Source organism: Oncorhynchus mykiss, chromosome 28 (genome assembly GCF_013265735.2).
Source record: "Oncorhynchus mykiss isolate Arlee chromosome 28, USDA_OmykA_1.1, whole genome shotgun sequence".
In the NCBI taxonomy this organism is placed as follows: Eukaryota; Metazoa; Chordata; class Actinopteri; order Salmoniformes; family Salmonidae; genus Oncorhynchus; species Oncorhynchus mykiss.
The window spans coordinates 23,133,833-23,155,008 of NC_048592.1; the positions used below are offsets into that span (position 1 = coordinate 23,133,833).

A 21,176-nucleotide genomic window follows, 5' to 3' on the forward strand; every position below is an offset into this window, starting at 1 on the left:
TGTATCCAAATCCGGCTTTAAACTTCTTCACAACAGTATCTCGGACCTGCCTGGTGTGTTCCTTGTTCTTCATGATGCTCTCTGCGCTTTTAACGGACCTCTGAGACTATCACAGTGCAGGTGCATTTATACAGAGACTTGATTACACACAGGTGGATTGTATTTATCATCATTAGTCATTTAGGTCAACATTGGATCATTCAGAGATCCTCACTGAACTTCTGGAGAGAGTTTGCTGCACTGAAAGTAAAGGGGCTGAATAATTTTGCACGCCCAATTTTTCAGTTTTTGATTTGTTAAAAAAGTTTGAAATATCCAATAAATGTCGTTCCACTTCATGATTGTGTCCCATTTGTTGTTTATTCTTCACAAAAAAATACAGTTTTATATCTTTATGTTTGAAGCCTGAAATGTGGCAAAAGGTCGCAAAGTTCAAGGGGGCCGAATACTTTCGCAAGGCACTGTATATGTGATATTTCAGTTTTTTTGCTTTGTCATTATGGGATATTGTGTGTAGATTGATCAGGGAAAAAAACAATTTACTCAAAGGCTGTAACCTAACAAAATGTGGAAAAGGTCAAGGGTTCTGAATACTTTCTGAAGGCACTGTAGATAAACCAACCAATAAATTGATATGATCTCATTAACAGAATATCTGAAATCAAACATAATTTGCTCCTCACATCTTCGAGCATAATTGAAAGCTACATGAAGATTACAGTTTTACACCAGAAGTCAGATTATTCTGTTTATTAACCTACAGTCGATTTACCGGTGCGTCAATCTAAATTACATAACAAAAAAATCCCCATGAAAATACATCAGTTTAAACTAGAGATATCATGTTTTTTCCAATTGATGGGTCTCAATCCACCGCATCCGACAGTATCGCATATAAACAATATATATATATCCTAGATTTAAGAGAGACACTTCAAAACCTTGTTTCTTTTTTAATGTGTCATTAATGCGTTTCTATGGGATTTAGTAGTAAATGCTAAAATCAATATTTTATAAGAAAATACATAAAGGTATCCTAAAATGTCACGCTCTGACCTTAGATATCCTTATTTATTCTCTATGTTTGGTTAGGTCAGGGTGTGACTCGGGTGGGAAAATCTATGTTTTCTATTTCTTTGTTGTTTTGCGGAGTGTGGTTCCCAATCAGAGGCAGCTGTCTATCGTTGTCTCTGACTGGGGATCATATATAAATTGTGATTTTCCATTTGGGTTTTGTGGGGTGTTCGCTTTCGTTTTTTGGGGGGGGGGGGGGGGGGGGATTTGTTATTTTTGTTTGAGTGTTTCTTGAAAATAAATATCATTAACACTTTCCACGCTGCGCTTTGGTCCACTCTTCCTTCCCACGACGAGTGCCGTTACATAAAATTCTAAATCAAATAGCTAAATGATCCATAGTATGACCATCTTAAAACAATTCCATATGTCAGCTTAACACCCTCATTCCCCCAATGTCTTAGACTCTAAAGAATTAAAACATTTCACTCAGTGCTATGTTGATCACACATTGCACCAACAATTCCTTCTACAAGAAAGAAAACCGAGTTGTCTTTTGATGGGGCCTGGTGCCCGTGATTCCAATCAGAGTTTAATGAAGGTGAATTTGGTCTTCTTGGTGGGGCCACGAGCAGCAGCCTAGCCATCTGTCAACGTGATTGCATGGCGGCTGGTATCTCTGGAGAGTCATGATGGTACAGATTGGGCGCTGGCCTCCAGTCGGACCACATGCACAGAGCCAGATGGTGGTAGGCGCGCACACACACACACACACACACACACACACACACACACACACACACACACACACACACACACACACACACACACACACACACACACACACACACACACACACACACACACACACACACACACACACTTATTACGAGTCCTTATCTCAGTGCAGGAGTGTAACCATTAGGAGTGTACAACCATTCCCCTCAGGAGCCTCACTCCTCCGTACACCCAAGCTGTTCCTCCTCTTCCTACATACACAGACAGATAGGCCCCGTAGCTGGCATGGGTTATGCCAAGAAAGATGATTCACACATCGCTATAATCAACGTTGTTGTTTGGTTTGCATTTCTCTCAAGGCCTAGATGTTCTGAAAATGAATGTGCTGTTTATTCAATATGGTATTCAAACAATTGTAAATAATTGTGACATTTTGTATTATTTTCGGTCCTATCCTAGAATCATGTGTCTGGGATGGAAAAAGACCTAGATTTTCATATTTCAACATCCAGCTTCTGCACACAGTTATTTAATGATTCAAGTTTTATTGTCACATGCACAGGATACAGCAGGTGTAAAACAGTACAGTGAAATAAAAACGTACAGTGACATGCTTAACTTGCGAGCGGTTTTCCAACAATGTACAATAAAGGTAGTAATTTAGATAAGAAATAAAACATGTGAAATGCAAGAAAAGAAAAAAAGAAAAAAAGAATCAAGGTCAGTTAGTGCAGTGACGTCACCATTATTACAGTGTGCAGAGGTACTGCAGGGATTTACGAAGGAACACACATATAAATGGGTTAAAGTGGCTGGTAGCAGGACAAATACAAATAAACTCAGCAAAAAAAGGAAACATCCTCTCACTGTCAACTGCGTTTATTTTCAGCAAACTTAACATGTAAATGTAAATATTTGTACACATGACAAGATTCAACAACTGAGACATAAACTGAACAAGTTCCACAGACATGTGACTAACAGAAATTGAATAATGTGTCCCTGAACAAAGGGGGATTAAAATCAAAAGTAACAGTCAGTATCTGGTGTGGCCACCAGCTGCATTAAGTACTGCAGTGCATCTCCTCCTCATGGACTGGACCAGATTTCCCAGTTCTTGCTGTGAGATGTTACCCCACTCTTCCACCAAGGCACATGCAAATTCCGGACATTTCTAGGGGGAATGGCCCTAGCCCTCAACCTTTGATCCAACAGATCCCAGACGTGCTCAATGGGATTGAGATCCGGGCTCTACACTGGCCATGGCAGAACCCTGACAATCCTGTCTTGCAACAAATCACGCACAGAACGAGCAGTATGGCTGGAGGCATTGTCATGCTGGAGGGTCATGTCAGGATGAGCCTGCAGGAAGGGTACAACATGGGGGAGGAGGATGTCTTCCCTGTAATGCACAGCGTTGAGAGTGCCTGCAATGACAACAAGCTCAGTCCGATGATGCTGTGACACACCGCCCCAGATCATGACGGACCCTTCACCTCCAAATCGATCCCACTCCAGAGTACAGGCCTCGGTGTAACGCTCATTCCTTTGACGATAAACTCGAATCTGGCCATCACCCCTGGTGAGACAAAACCATGACTAGTCAGTGAAGACCAGTCCTGTCTGGTCCAGCAAAGGTGGATTTGTGCCCATAGGTGACTTTGTTGCCGGTGATGTCTGGTGAGGACCTGCCTTACAACAGGCCTACAAGCCCTCAGTCCAGCCTCTCTCAGCCTATTGCGGACAGTCTGAGCACTGATGGAGGGATTGTGCGTTCCTGGTGTAACTTGGGCAATTGTTGTTGCCATCCTGTACCTGTCCCACAGGTCTGATGTTCGGATGTACCGATCCTGTGCAGGCGATCAGCTGTCCATCCTGTCTCCCTGTAGCGCTGTCTTAGGCGTCTCACAGTATGAACAATTTTTGGCCCTGGCCACATCTGCAGTCATGCCTCCTTGCAGCAAGCTTAAGGCACATTCACCCAGATGAGCAGGGACCCTGGGCATCTTTCTTTTGGTGTTTTTCAGAGTCAGTAGAAAGGCCTCTTTAGTGTCCTAAGTTTTAATAATTGTGACCTTAATTGCCTACTGTTCTTAAGCTGTTAGTGTCTTAATGACCGTTCCACAGGTGCATGTTCATTAATTGTTTATGGTTCATTGAACAAGCATGGGAAACAGTGTTTAAACCCTTTACAATGAAGATCTGTGAAGTTATTTGGATTTTTACGAATTATCTTTGAAAGACAGGGTCCTGCAAAAGGGACGTTTCTTTTTTTGCTGAGTTTAGTAATAATAATCATATTGAACATTACAGGAACATCGAATGGTCATATGAATTACTATAATCAATCAATCAATCAATTATGGCGGCAGTGTATGTGGTACTTGCATGGTAATGAGTGAGTGTGAGTGTGAGTGTGTGTGATGTGTCAGTGAGTGTGCGAGCATAGGTGCCTTAGTGTGTGCGTATGTGGGTGTGTATACGTGAATGTGAAGAGTGTCAATGTAGGTGTGTGTGGCTATGGTATTGGAGACCTGAGGATGAGCAGGTAGTCAGTTGTGATAGTCTGTGGGAGAGAGGGAGGGCAGTGGTAGTTATCTATTCAACAATCTTACGGCCTGAGGAAAGAAGAGCTTTCAGAGCCTGTTGGTTTGCGACCAGATGCTCCGATACCCTCTGCTGGACGGGAGCAGAGAGAACAGCCCATGGCTCGGGCAGCTGTATTCCTTAGCAGTTTTTCAGGCCTTACTCAGACAACAACTGGCATGAATGTCTTGGATGGCTGGGAGCTCACCCTCAGTGATGCGCTGGGCCGTCCGCACCACCTACTGTAGGGCCTTGCGGTCACCGGTGGAGAAATTGCCATACTAGGCGGTGATACAGCCAGCCACGATGGTACATTTGATTTTGTCAGCCAAACATATTAGTTATTGTTCTGCTATGTGAGTCATGTTGACATTGACCAAGAAAAGATACAGAAATCCTGGAAACGTGTCAGAAAACCCTTTATTTACTCCTCTATTAGTACCAGCAAACAGCTGGCCATCACTGACAATAACTGCTTTCCAGTGGCTCACACCCAAAAATACATCTTGGCTTGGCTCAGGTCCCATGACAATTATGGCCAAATTGATGAGGTTGAGAGGTATAACAATTCTGGCCTTCAACAAAATGGCCATGAGGGGTGGCTAGCTCTTGGAACAGCATTTAATTTAATTCAAGCAATACAATGTAATGCAACACTTTACAGACCATCTGCAGATACAGTATTGGCATTCCATTCCACTCTGGGGATATTAAATCATCGGCTTGACTAAGGCTATTCTAAAATCACCAGTCTGTCGACTGCAAACCGCCTGGCGGATGGATATATAGTATAAACCTTTTCAACGGCTTTTTGAGGTCTATAGACAGCTCATACTATCGCCACAGTCTATTGATGACCTGGGTCCTTTGGTTCGTACACAGTAATGACTACTGTAAATAATCACACACACTCCGCAGGGCCAGTATGGTAATCAATCAGGTGCATGTGTGTTTGTGCCTGTTCCATGCATGTTGCAGTGTTTTGACACCACACATAGAGAGCCAGGCTGGGTGTGGGAGGAGCACCATATGGGCTGGGACTTCATGGTCTGATCTATCTCTGCTTCTTCTCCATAGGCTCCCTCCCTTGAATAGGAAACCGAGCATGAATGACCTTCAATGTGCCATGATCCTTTGTTTACAACATTAGCCTCCAACTGACAGAAACATCAAAAAATACCTGTATGTAAATGTAGATGTCTGACCAAGATGATAGAGGCCAGTGTTCAGTAAACAATCCCAACCAGTTCAACCCATTATGTTTGGATGTATTTACTTGCTTTGATTCACCTCCAACACCACTCACTCTTGAAGTTTAGAGGAGATGGTACAGTATCAAATGTTGATCGTATAATTCAGATCTGGATGAGTATTGTAAAGAATCCATTTCAGATGGAAACAGTGGTGGAAAAAGTCCCCAACTGCCATACTTGAGTAAAAGTAAAGATATCATCATAAAAAATAACTCCATTAAAAGTGAAAGTCATCCAGTAAAATACTACTTAAGCCAAAGTTTAAAAGTATTTGATTTTAAATATACTTAAGTATCAAAAGTAATGGTAATTTCAAAAATATACTTAAGTATCACAAGTAAAAGTATAAGTCATTTAAAATGACTTACATTAGGCAAACCAGACGGCACAATTTTCTGTTTATTTTTTATTTTTCTGACATTCAGGGGCACACTCCAACACTCCAACACTCCAACACTCCAACACTCCAACACTCAGAAATCATTTTCAAATTTGTGTTTAGTGAATCTGCCAGATCAGAGACAGTAGAGATGACCAGGGAGGTTCTCTTGATAAGTGTGTGAATTTGACAATTTTCCTGTCCTGTTATGCATTCATAATGTAACAAGTACTTTTGGGTGTCAGGGAGAATGTATGGAGTAAAAAGTATGTCATTTTTCTTTGGGAATGTAGTGGAGTAAAAGTAAAAGTTGTCAAAAATAGAAATAGTAAAGTAAATTACAGATACCCCCCAAAAATACTTAAATAGTACTTTAAAGTATTTGTACACCACTTGATGGAAAGATGTAATAATCTGAAAAACTCACAACTCCTAAAAATATAGAATCTAGAGAGCGGGAGATTCAACACAGCTAATGAGCCATTCATTTCACAAATAGGGATAATTACTTAATTACCTCAACTAATGATAATGACTTTAATGATTCAGCATTTTGGTTAATTGATCTTGATTGATTGCACACCACCAAACAGGGAAAGAGGATAAACAAGGTAATTTCCTATTCAGCGTCTTTGATCTTATCTGTATAATAAATAGTGCTATATAAATTAAATTGATTATTATTCATGACAATGCTAAAACATATATATTTCACATGTGAAACTACTCCACCGCCCCTCTCATACTTTCATTGAGCTGTATTATTCGGACATTCTGAGCTATGTGGTCCCCATACTCTAGTCTAACCCCTCGTGAAGGACACAATTGCTGTGAAAGCAACAAATCATCTACAACCTCTAATGAAATATCATTAAGGCCATTATCATTTCATAATCATGTGCTTGTTCCACCCACATCAAAGGCAGTCAGGCTCTGATAAGAGTTAATAAATAATGTATTACCAAGTGGTTCTCATTCAAAACAATGTTGCATGCCCTTACCTTAAGCCCTATTCTATTTAACAAAGCTACAATATATCGACCTCCTGTAGCCTCTATCATGCCACCTCCTTGTTGTCTGTAAAGAAAAACCTGGCTGCGATAGTTTGTGTGCTGCTAAGTAAATATGTCTCAGTAGGTCCTGGCACAGGTCTCTCTCATGCCCCTCTGATGACACTTCTTCCCCTCTGAACACAGAGTACTAAGAAGAAGGCTAATACACAACATTCATGCACACAACATGTATTGTATTGTATGGGAATAGCTATTGGCCGGGTGTAAATGATCTCATTTTACATAGCTCTGCCCATTTCTTTCTGCTCTTTATATTGTACTATTAGATAAGATCAATTAAAGTATTATGCATGTCTTTTTTTTATCGCTTTTCCTATGAAAAGTATTAACATTACAAGATCAGAAAGTGTATGTATAGTGGACATGAGCCAGGCTCGTGGTCGCATAATGAGGTACAGTAGCCCTGCCTGCGACTTCAAAATCAGTGTCCCCCTCGGCCCATAGGGAATTTCGACTTGGTCTAACGGTCAACACTTTGGTATCTTTAGTGAGAGGTCAGGGTTCAGACCCGCTGTGATATATGCCCCCTCTACAACACATTAAGAACACCTGCTCTTTCCATGAAATAGACTGACCAAGCTATGATCCCTTTTTAATGTCACTTGTTAAATCTACTTCAATCAATGTAGATGAAGGGGAGGAGACAGGTTAAAGAATAATGTTTAAGCCTTGAGAGAATTGAGACATAGATTTGGTTTGTGTGCATTCAGAGGGTGAATGAGCAAGAAAAATATTAGGAAGGTGTTCCTAATGTTTGGTATACTCAGTGTATATGAGAAATACACTGCTCAAAAAAATAAAGGGAACACTTAAACAACACAATGTAACTCCAAGTCAATCACACTTCTGTGAAATCAAACTGTCCACTTAGGAAGCAACACTGATTGACAATACATTTCACATGCTGTTGTGCAAATGGAATAGACAACAGGTGGAAATTATAGGCAATTAGCAAGACACCCCCAATAAACTTCTCAGTTCCTATGCTTCCTGGCTGATGTTTTGGTCACTTTTGAATGCTGGCGGTGCTTTCACTCTAGTGGTAGCATGAGACGGAGTCTACAACCCACACAAGTATCTCAGGTAGTGCAGCTCATCCAGGATGACACATCAATGCGAGCTGTGGCAAGAAGGTTTGCTGTGTCTGTCAGCGTAGTGTCCAGAGCATGGAGGCGCTACCAGGAGACAGGCCAGTACATCAGGAGACGTGGAGGAGGCCGTAGGAGGGCAACAACCTAGCAGCAGGACCCCTACCTCCACCTTTGTGCAAGGAGGAGCAGGAGTAGCACTGCCAGAGCCCTGCAAAATGACCTCCAGCAGGCCACAAATGTGCATGTGTCTGCTCAAACGGTCAGAAACAGACTCCATGAGGGTGGTATGAGGGCCCGACGTCCACAGGTGGGGGTTGTGCTTACAGCCCAACACCGTGCAGGACATTTGGCATTTGCCAGAGAACACCAAGATTGGCAAATTCGCCACTGGCGCCCTGTGCTCTTCACAGATTAAAGCAGGTTCACACTGAGCACATGTGACAGACGTGACAGTCTGGAGACGCCATGGAGAACGTTCTGCTGCCTGCAACATCCTCCAGCATGACCGGTTTGGCGGTGGTTCAGTCATGGTGTGGGGTGGCATTTCCTTGGGGGGCCGCACAGCCCTCCATGTGCTCGCCAGAGGTAGCCTGACTGCCATTAGGTACCAAGATGAGATCCTCAGACCCCTTGTGAGACCATATGCTGGTGCGGTTGGCCCTGGGTTCCTCCTAATGCAAGACAATGCTAGACCTCATGTGGCTGGAGTGTGTCAGCAGTTCCTGCAAGAGGAAGGCATTGATGCTATGGACTGGCCCGCCCGTTCCCCAGACCTGAATCCAATTGAGCACATCTGGGACATCATGTCTCGCTCCATTGCACCACAGACTGTCCAGGAGTTGGCGGATGCTTTAGTCCAGGTCTGGGAGGAGATCCCTCAGGAGACCATCCGCCACCTCATCAGGAGCATGCCCAGGCGTTGTAGGGAGGTCATACAGGCACGTGGAGGCCACACACACTACTGAGCCTCATTTTGACTTGTTTTAAGGACATTACATCAAAGTTGGATCAGCCTGTAGTGTGGTTTTCCACTTTAATTTTGAGTGTGACTCCAAATCCAGACCTCCATGGGTTGATAAATTTGATTTCCATTGATAATTGTGTGATTTTGTTGTCAGCACATTCAACTATGTAAAGAAAAAATGATTTAATAAGAATATTTCATTCATTCAGATCTAGGATGTGTTATTTTAGTGTTCCCTTTATTTTTTTGAGCAGTGTATATAAATCCAGCAACTTGGTGGATTGACAACTACACAATGATGATGCAATACTGACACCCTATGTCTACTGTATTGTACTGCAACATACGTCAATATTTTACTCTCATTTGATTATTTAAAGAAAACTGCTGACTAAGTCACTCTGGAATGCAAGCAATATTTGGTAGCGTAGAGTTTGATATTCAGACAGAGGTAAGCTCCTGAATATAAGGCGGAAAAGTAGAGGCTTCCTTTTTTATTGTTCTTACAGTATGCATGGAGTGTGCTGCTGAATGCAGTTTGCCCATTGTTGCATTGTGAATAAAAGGCAGCGATGATGATGATAGCGGGCAGATTCCCAAAGGGAATTCCATTGATGCTTCTCTGCTGAGGTCACATGGGGCTTTGCTTCCTCTGCATTTTCATTGGGATTGTCAGTCAGTCACACAGTCTGCCAGATGACAACGGCAGCACTGCTCTTTTCTGTCTGTAGGTCTTGTGGCTGTCCTGTTTTCACCTCTACTTCAATAATACGCCAACCGTGTGGTGAAACTAAATGTAGACTTGTTGATGTATGGACATAGCTGTTTGGGAGTGCAAGTTAACATTTTCCTTCCAATCAGTTGAGCAGGTCACAAGAGCTGGGACTACAGCAAAGATAAGTCTGTGGAAAGAACCGTAGCCTAAACCCATAAATGAGGCTCTTAGCATAATTCTCATCCTCTGTTCTCCTCTACAGGGCCCCACTGGTTTCAAATGTGGGAGGTTGGACATTTTCCAAGCCTATTGGGTCCAACGTAATAGTGAGAAGAGCATGCATTATGGGAAGGAGCTCAAAGACAAGGCCCTTTTGTAATGTCCCAGGGGAACAATATTCTGTTTCTCTTCACTTTTTGGGGAATTCAAAACACAAGCAAATCATACAGAGGGAAGCCAAGCCAGTGGGAAACAGAGTGAAGCAGTCAGACACTTCTCAGTAATGTGTAAAAGACATCAGTTGTCAGTAAAAGGGAAATTAATTCATTCATTCATTGAAACCAAACCATGTTATATTGTGTACATTTTTAATTGTCATGTTGAACAAACTGTCATGTCCTCAATTCAAGGCAGTACCCTATCCCATCAGCATCCATAAAATTAACAATTGGACATTTCATATAATAACATTGTTTTTTAATATTCTTTTATATAACTCTTAGGAACATACAGCTCACTCACAATGGCCCATAACACTACAGACAAACTGACAGGCAGCATACATACACACAGAACATTCCTCTGTGATTGGTGTTCATACATTATCAGTGGAAAGAACCAACTCAAACAGGTTGTAATACGTGAGTGATTAGACCGTGGATTATATGATAGAAATTTTCCCCTGAGTCGAATAAAGCTGGCAAACAAAAAGGCGGACCTGATTAATGTTAGTTGATCTAATAAATGGTTTCTGGGGGGGAAAAAGCAAATCAATAACAATACAAAGATATTAACACATTTCTAGTGAATGACTGTTGGTAAACAATGCACATTGATTGAGTGTGAACAACTATACAGTGTTTGCAAATAGGATGCATTCTGCCCTGGCATGATGGCCACAATCTAGTCAGGTGTGATTGCACGAGGTGGGAGAGTCTATAGGACATGTTTATGCAAGCAACACAGACAAATACAAGGAGAGGACAACAGTACAATTCTAGACAATTCTATACAATTATTTTTTCCCCCTCCACAGACAGAAAATAACACTTTCAAGAAACACTTGGCAGAAACGGAACTTTTCCTTGAGACAATGGCTGAACTTTAAAAAGGGATTGTTATGTGGAGATTTACTTTGAACAGTAATAAGCTCAGCAGAAACATTTCCCATTCATACACTGTAACATGCACTGAAAACATAACCATTTCAGAAGCTGGGTAATGGGCAAGTGATCCATTATATTGACCAAACAATCCAAAACATTCACTGTTCAACACTTACAGATGACCCTGACAGAAGGCAGCACCCACATGAGTTTAACCACAGGTTTAAGGACACTGCTGGCCAATGCATTTCCAATTAAAATCTAACACAATGTGTATTTCCATCTACATATATTTAGAGAAAAATAATGTTAGTTTTAGCCTAAACTCGGTATGCCCAGAACTAAAATCTTACGTAATTTGGTCAAATGCTCAACCATTAATGTTTATGTAGTCTGTCCACGAGAGATTATGTTTAGCCTCGTCTTATTTTTAACTATGCGCTAAATCATACAAGACATTGGGGAAAGGAATGTTGTTCCCCAAAAAATGTCAGAGGCTGTACCTTAAAGAGGAACAATCCTCTTCCTTAGGAAATATATCCTAATGTTGTTCTGTAATGAGTCATACCAAGCCAATAAAGCATGACAGCACATTGTTCGAGAATAGCACAATGTTCAGACTGTGCAAAATATTCATGCTTTTACTGTAGATAAAACATCTCTTTTCCAACCAGCCACACACTCCTTTAAAACATTGCACAATCCTCCACATATATTTCATGAATGATTTAAGTTGGCATTGGAATTTAAAGAGTACCCACACGAGTTGATACAGTGTCTGCATCAGTAACCTTTGGTATGTTAAAGTAAGGAGCCTTACAGGCTTCAGAACTAAAGCAGACAGTCAGTCATGCAAGGGTATCCATGTAAACATAATGAAACAAAAGGCACCATAACTGGACACATGCTGATTACTGCATATTCTACAATACCCATTGAGAAAATAGGGAAGGAGGTCTGTTATTGTTCAAAGGTCGGTCAAAAAGACCAAGAATGATTTCAGATCATTCAAATCATTCTAACTGCAGGAACTTCATTTTGTGGCAACGTTTCTGATGGATCAATTCCTATTAAAATGGTGCCACAATAAAGCTCCTCACAATAAGACATTTTGGTTTTCAAATACATGGACCCATTTACATTTGCAGAAAGAATAGTCTAGCTCTCAATCAAAACCCAAAAGATAAGAAATAAGAATCCATTCCGGAAGCCGGTCCTCTCCCTCAATGGCTTGGTGATTCTGTATGGTGCCAGGTGGGAGTGTGTGTAAGATTGTGGGTGCGTGCATGTGTGTACTGCATACCGTTGGAATCGTTTGTTGTTACACATTGCCTTTGGCAGTCCAGCTCTTTGGCAGCTGGGAGCCTGATTCTGTCTGAAGAGGTGTAAGTGGTCTGGGAGTCACCAGTAGAAAGAGCGGGACAGAAAGTTAGCAGCAGTGCCTAGCCAGCCTGCTCCGTCCTGCCCTGTGCCCACGCTGGTCACAGCCTTGTCTGGCTCCTGGGACGGGCTCTCCTCCTCTGGAAGATAGTCTGGAAGATTCACATTCTGCTCCACTGCTACCGAACCATCCTCTGGGAATGGGATGATTACCTATACAGCAAAAGGAAGTGCTCAATTCAATGTGCACCACAAGGTAGATGATATTCCTGGCATACAAGGTCAAGGACCATGGTATTTGAATTTAGATTCTGATTAGATACCAAACTTATTTTTGTAAGCTTTGTCCTTGAGATAAGATCATTCCTTAATATTTGTAAAGGCCTTCACTGGGGAATCAAATTGACAGACTAGAAAATAACAGAGATTCAACCAAGGCTCTGTTAAGACAACAGAAACATAAAACTGGAAATTAATTCAGAAAGACAAACCTCATTTCCATCCTCTCCCCTGACCACCTGTTGAGCTTTCATTACTTCAGTTGATGCGATGGCAGAACCCAGAGCCTACAGAGGAAACAGATATTTGATTTAACAACGTCACACATCAGCCATGATTCCCTCCTCAGCATGTGTTACAGGGCCGCAGGTTGTATAACTCAACTTAATCTCTTGTAGACATACGTTTAACATCTGTCCAAGAACTCTGAGATTGGATGAATAATGAGGAACAATTGTTCCAGTGTGCAGATTTTTCAAGGCTGGTTATTTGGACAAATCAAGATTTCGCAGGGTGTGCACCTACACCTGGTATCTTTCAACTTTGGGAAGGGGAGGGGACTTTTGCCCCATACACTTGCCGGAAACTTGCAGAGAGTTGGGTTGAGCTACCAAAGAGGATCCATCCAGGTTCTGCCACTCAGTGTTATATCTCATATCTCCCTCCATCTAATCAAGCAGCTGCAAGATATTGGTTCTGGGTTGCCGAGATTAGACTCACCTCTGCCCTCCTCCATCTCCTCCCCAGAATATTATGTAATAGGACAGACAGAATGTGACTAACCTCTGCCTTCAGGTCTGAGCGGATTCTGATGATACACCTCTTAACGGCCATCTGGAATGTGAAGCTGATGACACCTCGGATCTTCAATAGGGCCTCTTCACAAAGGCTCCTCCGGCTCTGGAGGAGATGAATGGGAATAACTGTATAAACTCATTTTACATCAGGTAGTGGACTACCAGAACTGTCACCTTAGCTAGTAACTATAGCATAATGTATTACAGAACCCATCATTCTTTGTGTGACATATCAGGTTTGACTTAGTAAAGAAGTTACTGGAGCTAGCATGGTGTGCCGTCTCCTTATCAATATACTTATTGATCAGTATAGGGGCACTCACAGAGTCATCCAGGCCATCTATGTGGAGGACCACTGTTTTGGCCTGCTTGTTGGTGGAGCCCAGGAAGAACTGGGGCTTACGTCTGCAGGAGGGCTCCTTGGACTTGTATGCATCCTCACTGTTAGAGGCCTGGAGGAGTTCATAGATTTCTGAGGCCAGCAGTTTGGTCTCTCCCGGGGTGGTTGTCCTAAGGGGGAAAGGGATGGAAGATTTTAGTCATCATCTCAAAATAGTGTTAACGTACTGGCTCTTAAAGGCCCAATGCAGCCGTTTTATCTCAATATCAACTAATTTCTGGGTATTAATTAGGTACCTTACTGTGAATGTTTTTATTAAAAATTTTTTTTTAAAAAAACATGGTCAAACAAAATTGCTCTTTGCATAGAAGTGATTTAAGTAACAATTTTCCTAGGACTGTCTGGGAGTGGTCTGAGTGGGGAAAACTAAAAACATAGCCGTTATAGATATAAACCTGTTATTCCCATATTATACTTATGCAAAAAAATATATATATATATTCTACTGAGCCATTTACTTTGTTGGTATTTTTATATTTTATTATTTCTTATTGTTTTTGCATTGTCAGAAGGAACCTGCAAGTTTTCAAATGTTTAATCCTTCAGACAATTGAGACAGATTGTGCCTTTGAACACTGTATGGTAGTAGGTGCCAGGCGCACCAGTTTGAGTGTGTCAAGAACTGCAACGCTGCTGGGTTTTTCCATGCTCAACAGTTTCCTGTGTGTATCAAGAGTGGTCCACCACCAAATGGACATCCAGCCAACTTGACACAACTGGAGTCATTGGAGTCAACATCTGCAAATAAATTCATAAAAAATCCTACAATGTGATTTTCTGGATTTTTTTTCTCATTTTGTCTGTCATAGTTGAAGTGTACCTATGATGAAAATTACAGGCCTCTCATCTTTTTAAGTGGGAGAACTTGCACAATTGGTGGCTGACTAAATACTTTTTGCCCCACTGTACACTGAACAATAATATAAACGCAACATGTAAAGTTTGTATAATGAACTGAAGTTAAAGATGCCAGAAATGTTCCATACACAAGAAAAGGTTGTTTCTCTCAAATTGTGCACAAATTTGTTTACATCCCTGTGAGTGAGCATGTCTCCATTGCCAAGATAATCCAGCCACCTGCGAGGTGTGGCATATCAAGAAGCTGATTAAACTACGTTATCATTACACAGGTGCACCTTGTGATGGGGATAATAAAAGGCCACTAAAATGTGCAGTTTTGTCACACAACAGTCTCAAGTTGAGGGAGCGTGCATTTGGCATGCTGATTGCAGAAACGTCCAACAGAGCTGTTTTTTCAACAAAAATACCTCTAGTTCTTGCTCAGAATGTTTGTTTCTCTATTTATTTTATGCATTATCACTACATCTTAGAGAAGACGGAACACACACAAAATGCTACTATGAGAAACATCTGTGTCTAAGGAGATGAACTATAAAATGTTTGACATGAGTTTAGGACCTGTTGCATTTTAAAACCGTGCATCTCACACGGAAAAAGTAGCGATGCAAAGAAACATTTGCAAATAATTAAAAATATTTTCTATTTGATAATGATATCAACAGAGAAGATGAGTGAGACAAGACCATCATGATTTGGGCTTCTGCAAGGGCCATATACTCACTTTTGCATGACATTCTGAAGACTTAACATCATCCCAAGCTCTCCCCTCATTTTCTCCTTGTTTTGACGGCATTCTGCGAGGTAGCGCACAGCCTGAAGGGGACACAATCACAATTTAAGAAATGCATTCATCCCACAGCAAAATTACATTTCCACATCCAAGGTTAAGGAGCTTGGTATTTGAATTAAGATTAGAGACAGACAAGTCACTTCAGTAACCAGGTCATTGACCAGCTCGGCCCGACTGTCTGCAGTGCACTACTACTATTTCAGGCACATTTTTTCACGACAAGTACTGCACCAAATAGTTTAGCTAGATGTAAAATTGCACGACTAAGACCTCCCTGGCAAAAATGTCAAAGTTAATGATAGATTTCTTGATCTTAGATTACTTCAGACTATTTTGAGGAAGTCTTACTACGTTGTTGCAATGGTGGCTCAAGAGGGACAGTAATATTGCAGCTTTTTTCTCGTTATTCAAGCGAAAGTCTTTAGGGAGTACACCTAGCCAAGATCTGCTAGTAGCAAACCAAACGTATGTATGCAGACACTTTTAGAACGCAATGCATCCGCTACTTGGGGCCTTACCAGGAGTGCGGAGTAGACAACCTGGGGGTTGGGGTGGTCCAGAAAAATGATGAGTCCCGGTAAGCAACCTTGGTCCTGAACGATGGCTCTTCTGTTCATGGGATCTGCAGCAAGATCCCTAAGCTGGTTCACCACAGCCAAAGCATCTGGCTCCCCACTCATGATGCTGCCTCTTACAGACCCATGCAAGACTGAATCGACTGAGGGAGAGGAGATGGAGGGGCATTCAGATTCTGACATTAGGAAACATGTCATCTGCTGCTGTTAAATGTCTTAGCTAACTCAATAGTAAATTCAATACTCTAGCTACTGTAACCCTAGTATGGAGCTAGATAGCTACATTCCCCAGAGCAACAAATCAAATGTTATTTGTCACATACACAGGGTTAGCAGATGTTAATGCGAGTGTAGCGAAATGCTTGTGCTTCTAGTTCCGACAATGCAGTAATAACCAACGAGTAATCTAACCTAACAATTTCACAATAACAACCTTATACACACACACACACAAGTGTAAAGGGATGAAGAATATGTACATAAAAAATATATGAATGAGTGATGGTACAGAACGGCATAGGCAGATTGCAGTAGATGGTATCGAGTACAGTATATACATATGAGATGAGTAGTGTAGGGTATGTAAACATATAAAAGTGGCATTGTTTAAAGTGGCTAGTGATACATTTTTTACATACATTTTCCATTATTAAAGTGGCTGGAGTGGAGTCAGTTTGTTGGCAGCAGCCACTCAATGTTAGTGGTGGCTGTTTAACAGTCTGATGGCCTTGAGATAGAAGCTGTTTTTCAGTCTCTCGGTCCCTGCTTTGATGCACCTGTACTGACCTCGCCTTCTGGATGATAGCGGGGTGAACAGGCAGTGGCTCGGGTGGTTGTTGTCCTTGATGAGCTTTATGGCCTTCCTGTGACATCAGGTGGTGTGGAGGTGATATGGTCCTTGACTGGTCTCTCAAAGCACTTCATGATGACGGAAGTGAGTGCTACGGGGCGGTAGTCGTTTAGCTCAGTTACCTTAGCTTTCTTGGGAACAGGAGCAATGGTGGCCCTCTTGAAGCATGTGGAACAGCAGACTGGGATAAGGATTGATTCAATATGTCCGTAAACACCCCCAGCCAACTGGTCTGCGCATGCTCTGATGACGTGGCTGGGGATGCCGTCTGGGCCTGCAGCCTTGCGAGGGTTAACACGTTTAAATGTTTTACTCACGTCGGCTGCAGTGAAAGAGAGTCCGCAGGTTTTGGTAGCGGGCCGTGTCAGTGGCACTGTATTGTCCTCAAAGCGAGCAAAGAAGTTGTTTAGTCTGTCTGGAAGCAAGACATCCTGGTCCGCGACGGGGCTTATTTTCTTTTTGTAATCCGTAATTGACTGTAGACCCTGCCACATACCTCTTGTGTCTGAGCCGTTGAATTGCGATTCTACTTTGTCTCTATACTGACGCTTAGCTTGTTTGATTGCCTTGAAAGGGAATAGCTACACTGTTTGTATTCGGTCATGTTTCCGGTCACCTTGCCCTGATTAAAAGCAGTGGTTCGCGTTTTCAGTTTTGCGCGAATGCTGCCATCAATCCACGGTTTCTGGTTTGAGACTGTTTTAATAGTCTCTGTGGGTACAACATCGCCGATGCACTTGCTAATAAACTCGCTCACCGAATAAGCGTATTCATCAATATTGTTGTTTGACACAATGCAGAACATATCCCAGTCCAAGTGATCGAAGCAATCTTGAAGCGTGGAATCAGATTGGTCAGACCAGCGTTGAATAGACCTGAGCAAGGGAGCTTCCCATTTTAGTCTCTGTCTATAGGCAGGGAGCAACAAAAGGGAGTCGTGGTCAGCTTTTCCGAAAAGGGGGCGGGGGAGGGCCTTATATGCGTCACGGAAGTTAGAATAACAATGATCCAGGGTTTTGCCAGCCCTGGTAGCACAATCGATATGCTGATAAGATTTAAGGAGTCTTGTATTCAGATTAGCCTTGTTAAAATCGACAGCTACAATGAATGCAGCCTCAGGATAAGTGGTTTCCAGTTTACATAGAGTCAAATTAAGTTTTGGGGGGAATATATGCGGCTGTGATTATAATCGAAGAGAATTCTCTTGGTAGATAATGCAGGTCGACATTTGATTGTGAGGAATTCTAAGTCAGGTGAACAGAAGGACTTGAGTTCCTGTATGTTGTTATGATCACACCACGTCTCGTTAATCATAAGGCATACCCCCCACCCTTCTTCTTACCAGAAAGATGCTTCTTTCTGTCGGTGCGATGAGTGAAGAAACCAGCTGGCTGTACCGACTCCGATAGCTGGCTGTACCGTCTCAAGTGAGTCATGTTTCCGTGAAGCAAAGAACGTTACAGTCTCTGATGTCTCTCTGGAATGCTACCCTTGCTCGGATTTCATCTACCTTGTTGTCAAGAGACTGGACATTGGCGAGTAGCATGCTCGAGAGCGGTGCGCGATGTGCCCGACTCCGGAGCCTGACCAGAAGACCGCTTCGTCTGCCCCTTTTATGGCGCCGTTGTTCTGGTTCGCCGGCTGGGATCCGAACCGTTGTCCTAGGTGGTGGGCAAAACAGAGGATCTGCTTCGGGAAAGTTGTATTCCTGGTCGTAATGATGGTGAGTTGACGTTGCTCTTATATCCAATAGTTCCTCCCGACTGTATGTAATAAAACTTTAGATTACCTGGGGTACCAATGTAAGAAATAACACGTAAAAAAACAAAATACTGCATAGTTTCCTAGGAACGCGAAGCGAGGCGGCCATCTCTGTCGGCGCCAGAAGTTGTAAATAGTGTGTGTTTAGTGGACATACAGTGTCTTCAGAAAGTATTCTCACCTTTGACTTTTTCCACATTTTGTTGTGTTACAGCCTGAATTTGAAATGGCTTAACTTGAGATTTAGTGTCACTGATCTACACACAATACCCCATAATGTCAAAGTGGAATTATGTTTTTAGAAATGTTTACAAATGAAAAGCTGAAATTTCTTGAGTCAACCCTTCTGTTATGGCAAGCCTAAATAAGTTCAGGAGTAAAAATGTGCTTCACAAGTTACATAATAAATTTAATGAACCCACTCCATATTTTTTTTATGACTAGCCCATCTCTGTACCTAAGACATACAATTACATGTAAGCCGAGAAGTGAATTTAAAGCACAGATTCAACCAAAGAACATGTAGGTTTTCCAATGATTTGCAAAGGGCACCTATTGGGAGAGGGGTACAAAAAAAGCAGACATTGAATATCCCTTTAAGCATGGTGCAGTTATTAATTAAACTTTGGATGGTGTATTAATTTGACTTGAAGTCTCTCACACCCAAATACCTCTCTGCAGCTGCCACCACAACCTCTATTTTCTGCTGTGCAGTTGATAACTATTACTATAAATGCCAAAAATCCAATCTTACTGAAATATATCACTTGTTGGTTTATCCGTCTGTACTGGTACAGATCTACTTCTCACACCACTCCTCTCAGGATCCCTCCCCCTTGACCCATCGTCCCCTACTTTCTCAGCATATGACAACTTCTGCACTACTCTAACCCTGGAAACCTCAACCTGCCTCTCGCACAGGTCTGCCATTCGTTTTGCCCCCGACTACCTTATGTGAATTACAATCCCAAAGTTATGTTTTAACGTTTAGAAAACGTCAATAATCATTGCTTGTGTACAACATTCTAAACACATGGCCCTTATTTAAAAACAAAACAAAAAAAACACTTACGTAGCAGTTTTGCACAGATCCATACAACTAGATGCATCCATCTGATTAAACGACCCATCCGCTACACATGAGTTAATTAGCACAGGTGGCCCCCCTCTTATATAAACAAGCACTGTAATAGAGATATGGCCGTGTACGAACACTAACCCCATAAGAGGTGTGTACTAAACCATTTGAAAATAAAATAATTTCTCGCTGATATGAAAGATCGTTCCTAATAATACATGTTAAGATTGAGCATCGGTGCTCCTAACAAAATTCCCCCCGTACAGAAGACGCCTTCGTCCAATGAGTCTTGTATAATGGAACTGTACGGTTAAGGGCGTGTTTTGGAGGACAGGCGAGTGAGTTTATAACATATTATTGTGGAAAATATAGCTAGCTAACGTTAGTACATTTATTTACCTAGATACTGTTAACTACTGGCTGAGTAACTTAATTGTTACCAAGCTTGCAAGATTATTCACCATTGTTTTGCATGCAATTACAACAGTATTTAGCAAAACAAGGGCTCAAATCATTGAACACAGCGAACATCTCTAGTTAGCATTGCCAGCTAGCTAACATTTTCTAGCAAAACAGCCGCATACCTTCAAATAAAGGGCTCTTCAGACCAGCACAATGTGCACACAGCGTCCGAGAAAGACAGCATGAAGCAAATCCGACGGGTGAAATAACATGTAGCCAGAAGCTTTTTTTTACATGTTATTCCATTACAAAAATCTGGTATTCGGCAAGCCACAAACAGGACTTTTTTTCCTTGGTGAGCAGGGTCGTCAGTAGTTAACGCAACCACACAGTCATAAACCGTGCCTATTTTTAAAATGTATCTTCTTAAAATCTGATTTTAGAGCTAGCATTAACCACACTGTTAACTTTAAATGAAGACCAAAAATAATTTTTGTTTTCATATTTTTAAGATATATACATTTTTACTGAATTTTGCCTTTGTGGATGTGTTGTCGAAGCGGCCACTCTCCACTATAAACGTCTCTGATTGGCCGTTGGAGGCGACATGCCATTCAGCTGCATTGTTCTTGAATTGGAAGAGCCGACGCCTTGTGCTTGATGTCAGATGTTGGGCGTGTTCGAAGCGGATAGTGCAGCCGACTTCCGACGGACTAATCTGCAAATCACCTTCCATTATAAATAGCTACTCATTTTTATTTGTAGATCAGTCAGTCACATGATACATCGATATGCTCTCATTCAGTACTGTATGGTGCTGCCTGATAAAAATGCATACGGTTACACGTTTTTTAATGTTGTGGCT

At 41.9% G+C, this 21,176-nt stretch overlaps 1 protein-coding gene across 1 annotated transcript; it reads right to left on the reverse strand.

Moving 5' to 3' along the window:
* Positions 1-10,386: 10,386 nt before the first annotated feature.
* LOC110508762 (armadillo repeat-containing protein 1) lies at positions 10,387-20,997 on the reverse strand. Its single transcript, XM_021589545.2, has 7 exons — positions 20,494-20,997; positions 16,164-16,363; positions 15,577-15,668; positions 13,918-14,104; positions 13,581-13,697; positions 13,010-13,084; positions 10,387-12,731 (listed from the first exon to the last, which is right to left on the reverse strand). Exons 2-7 carry the CDS (start codon positions 16,323-16,325, stop codon positions 12,540-12,542), a joined length of 825 nt encoding a protein of 274 aa, XP_021445220.1. The 5' UTR covers positions 16,326-16,363; positions 20,494-20,997; the 3' UTR covers positions 10,387-12,539.
* Between the last annotated feature and the right edge of the window lie 179 nt (positions 20,998-21,176).

Bases quoted from the DNA above. Each gene is read 5' to 3' on its own strand.
- LOC110508762 (XM_021589545.2), bottom strand. From the start codon at position 16,325: ATGAGTGGGGAGCCAGATGCTTTGGCTGTGGTGAACCAGCTTAGGGAT. The intron at 14,105-15,576 runs GTGAGTATATGG...TTTCCCCCTTAG, and splicing joins CTTCAGAATGTCATGCAAAA to GACAACCACCCCGGGAGAGA. The intron at 13,698-13,917 runs GTGAGTGCCCCT...CATCTCCTCCAG, and splicing joins TAGATGGCCTGGATGACTCT to AGCCGGAGGAGCCTTTGTGA.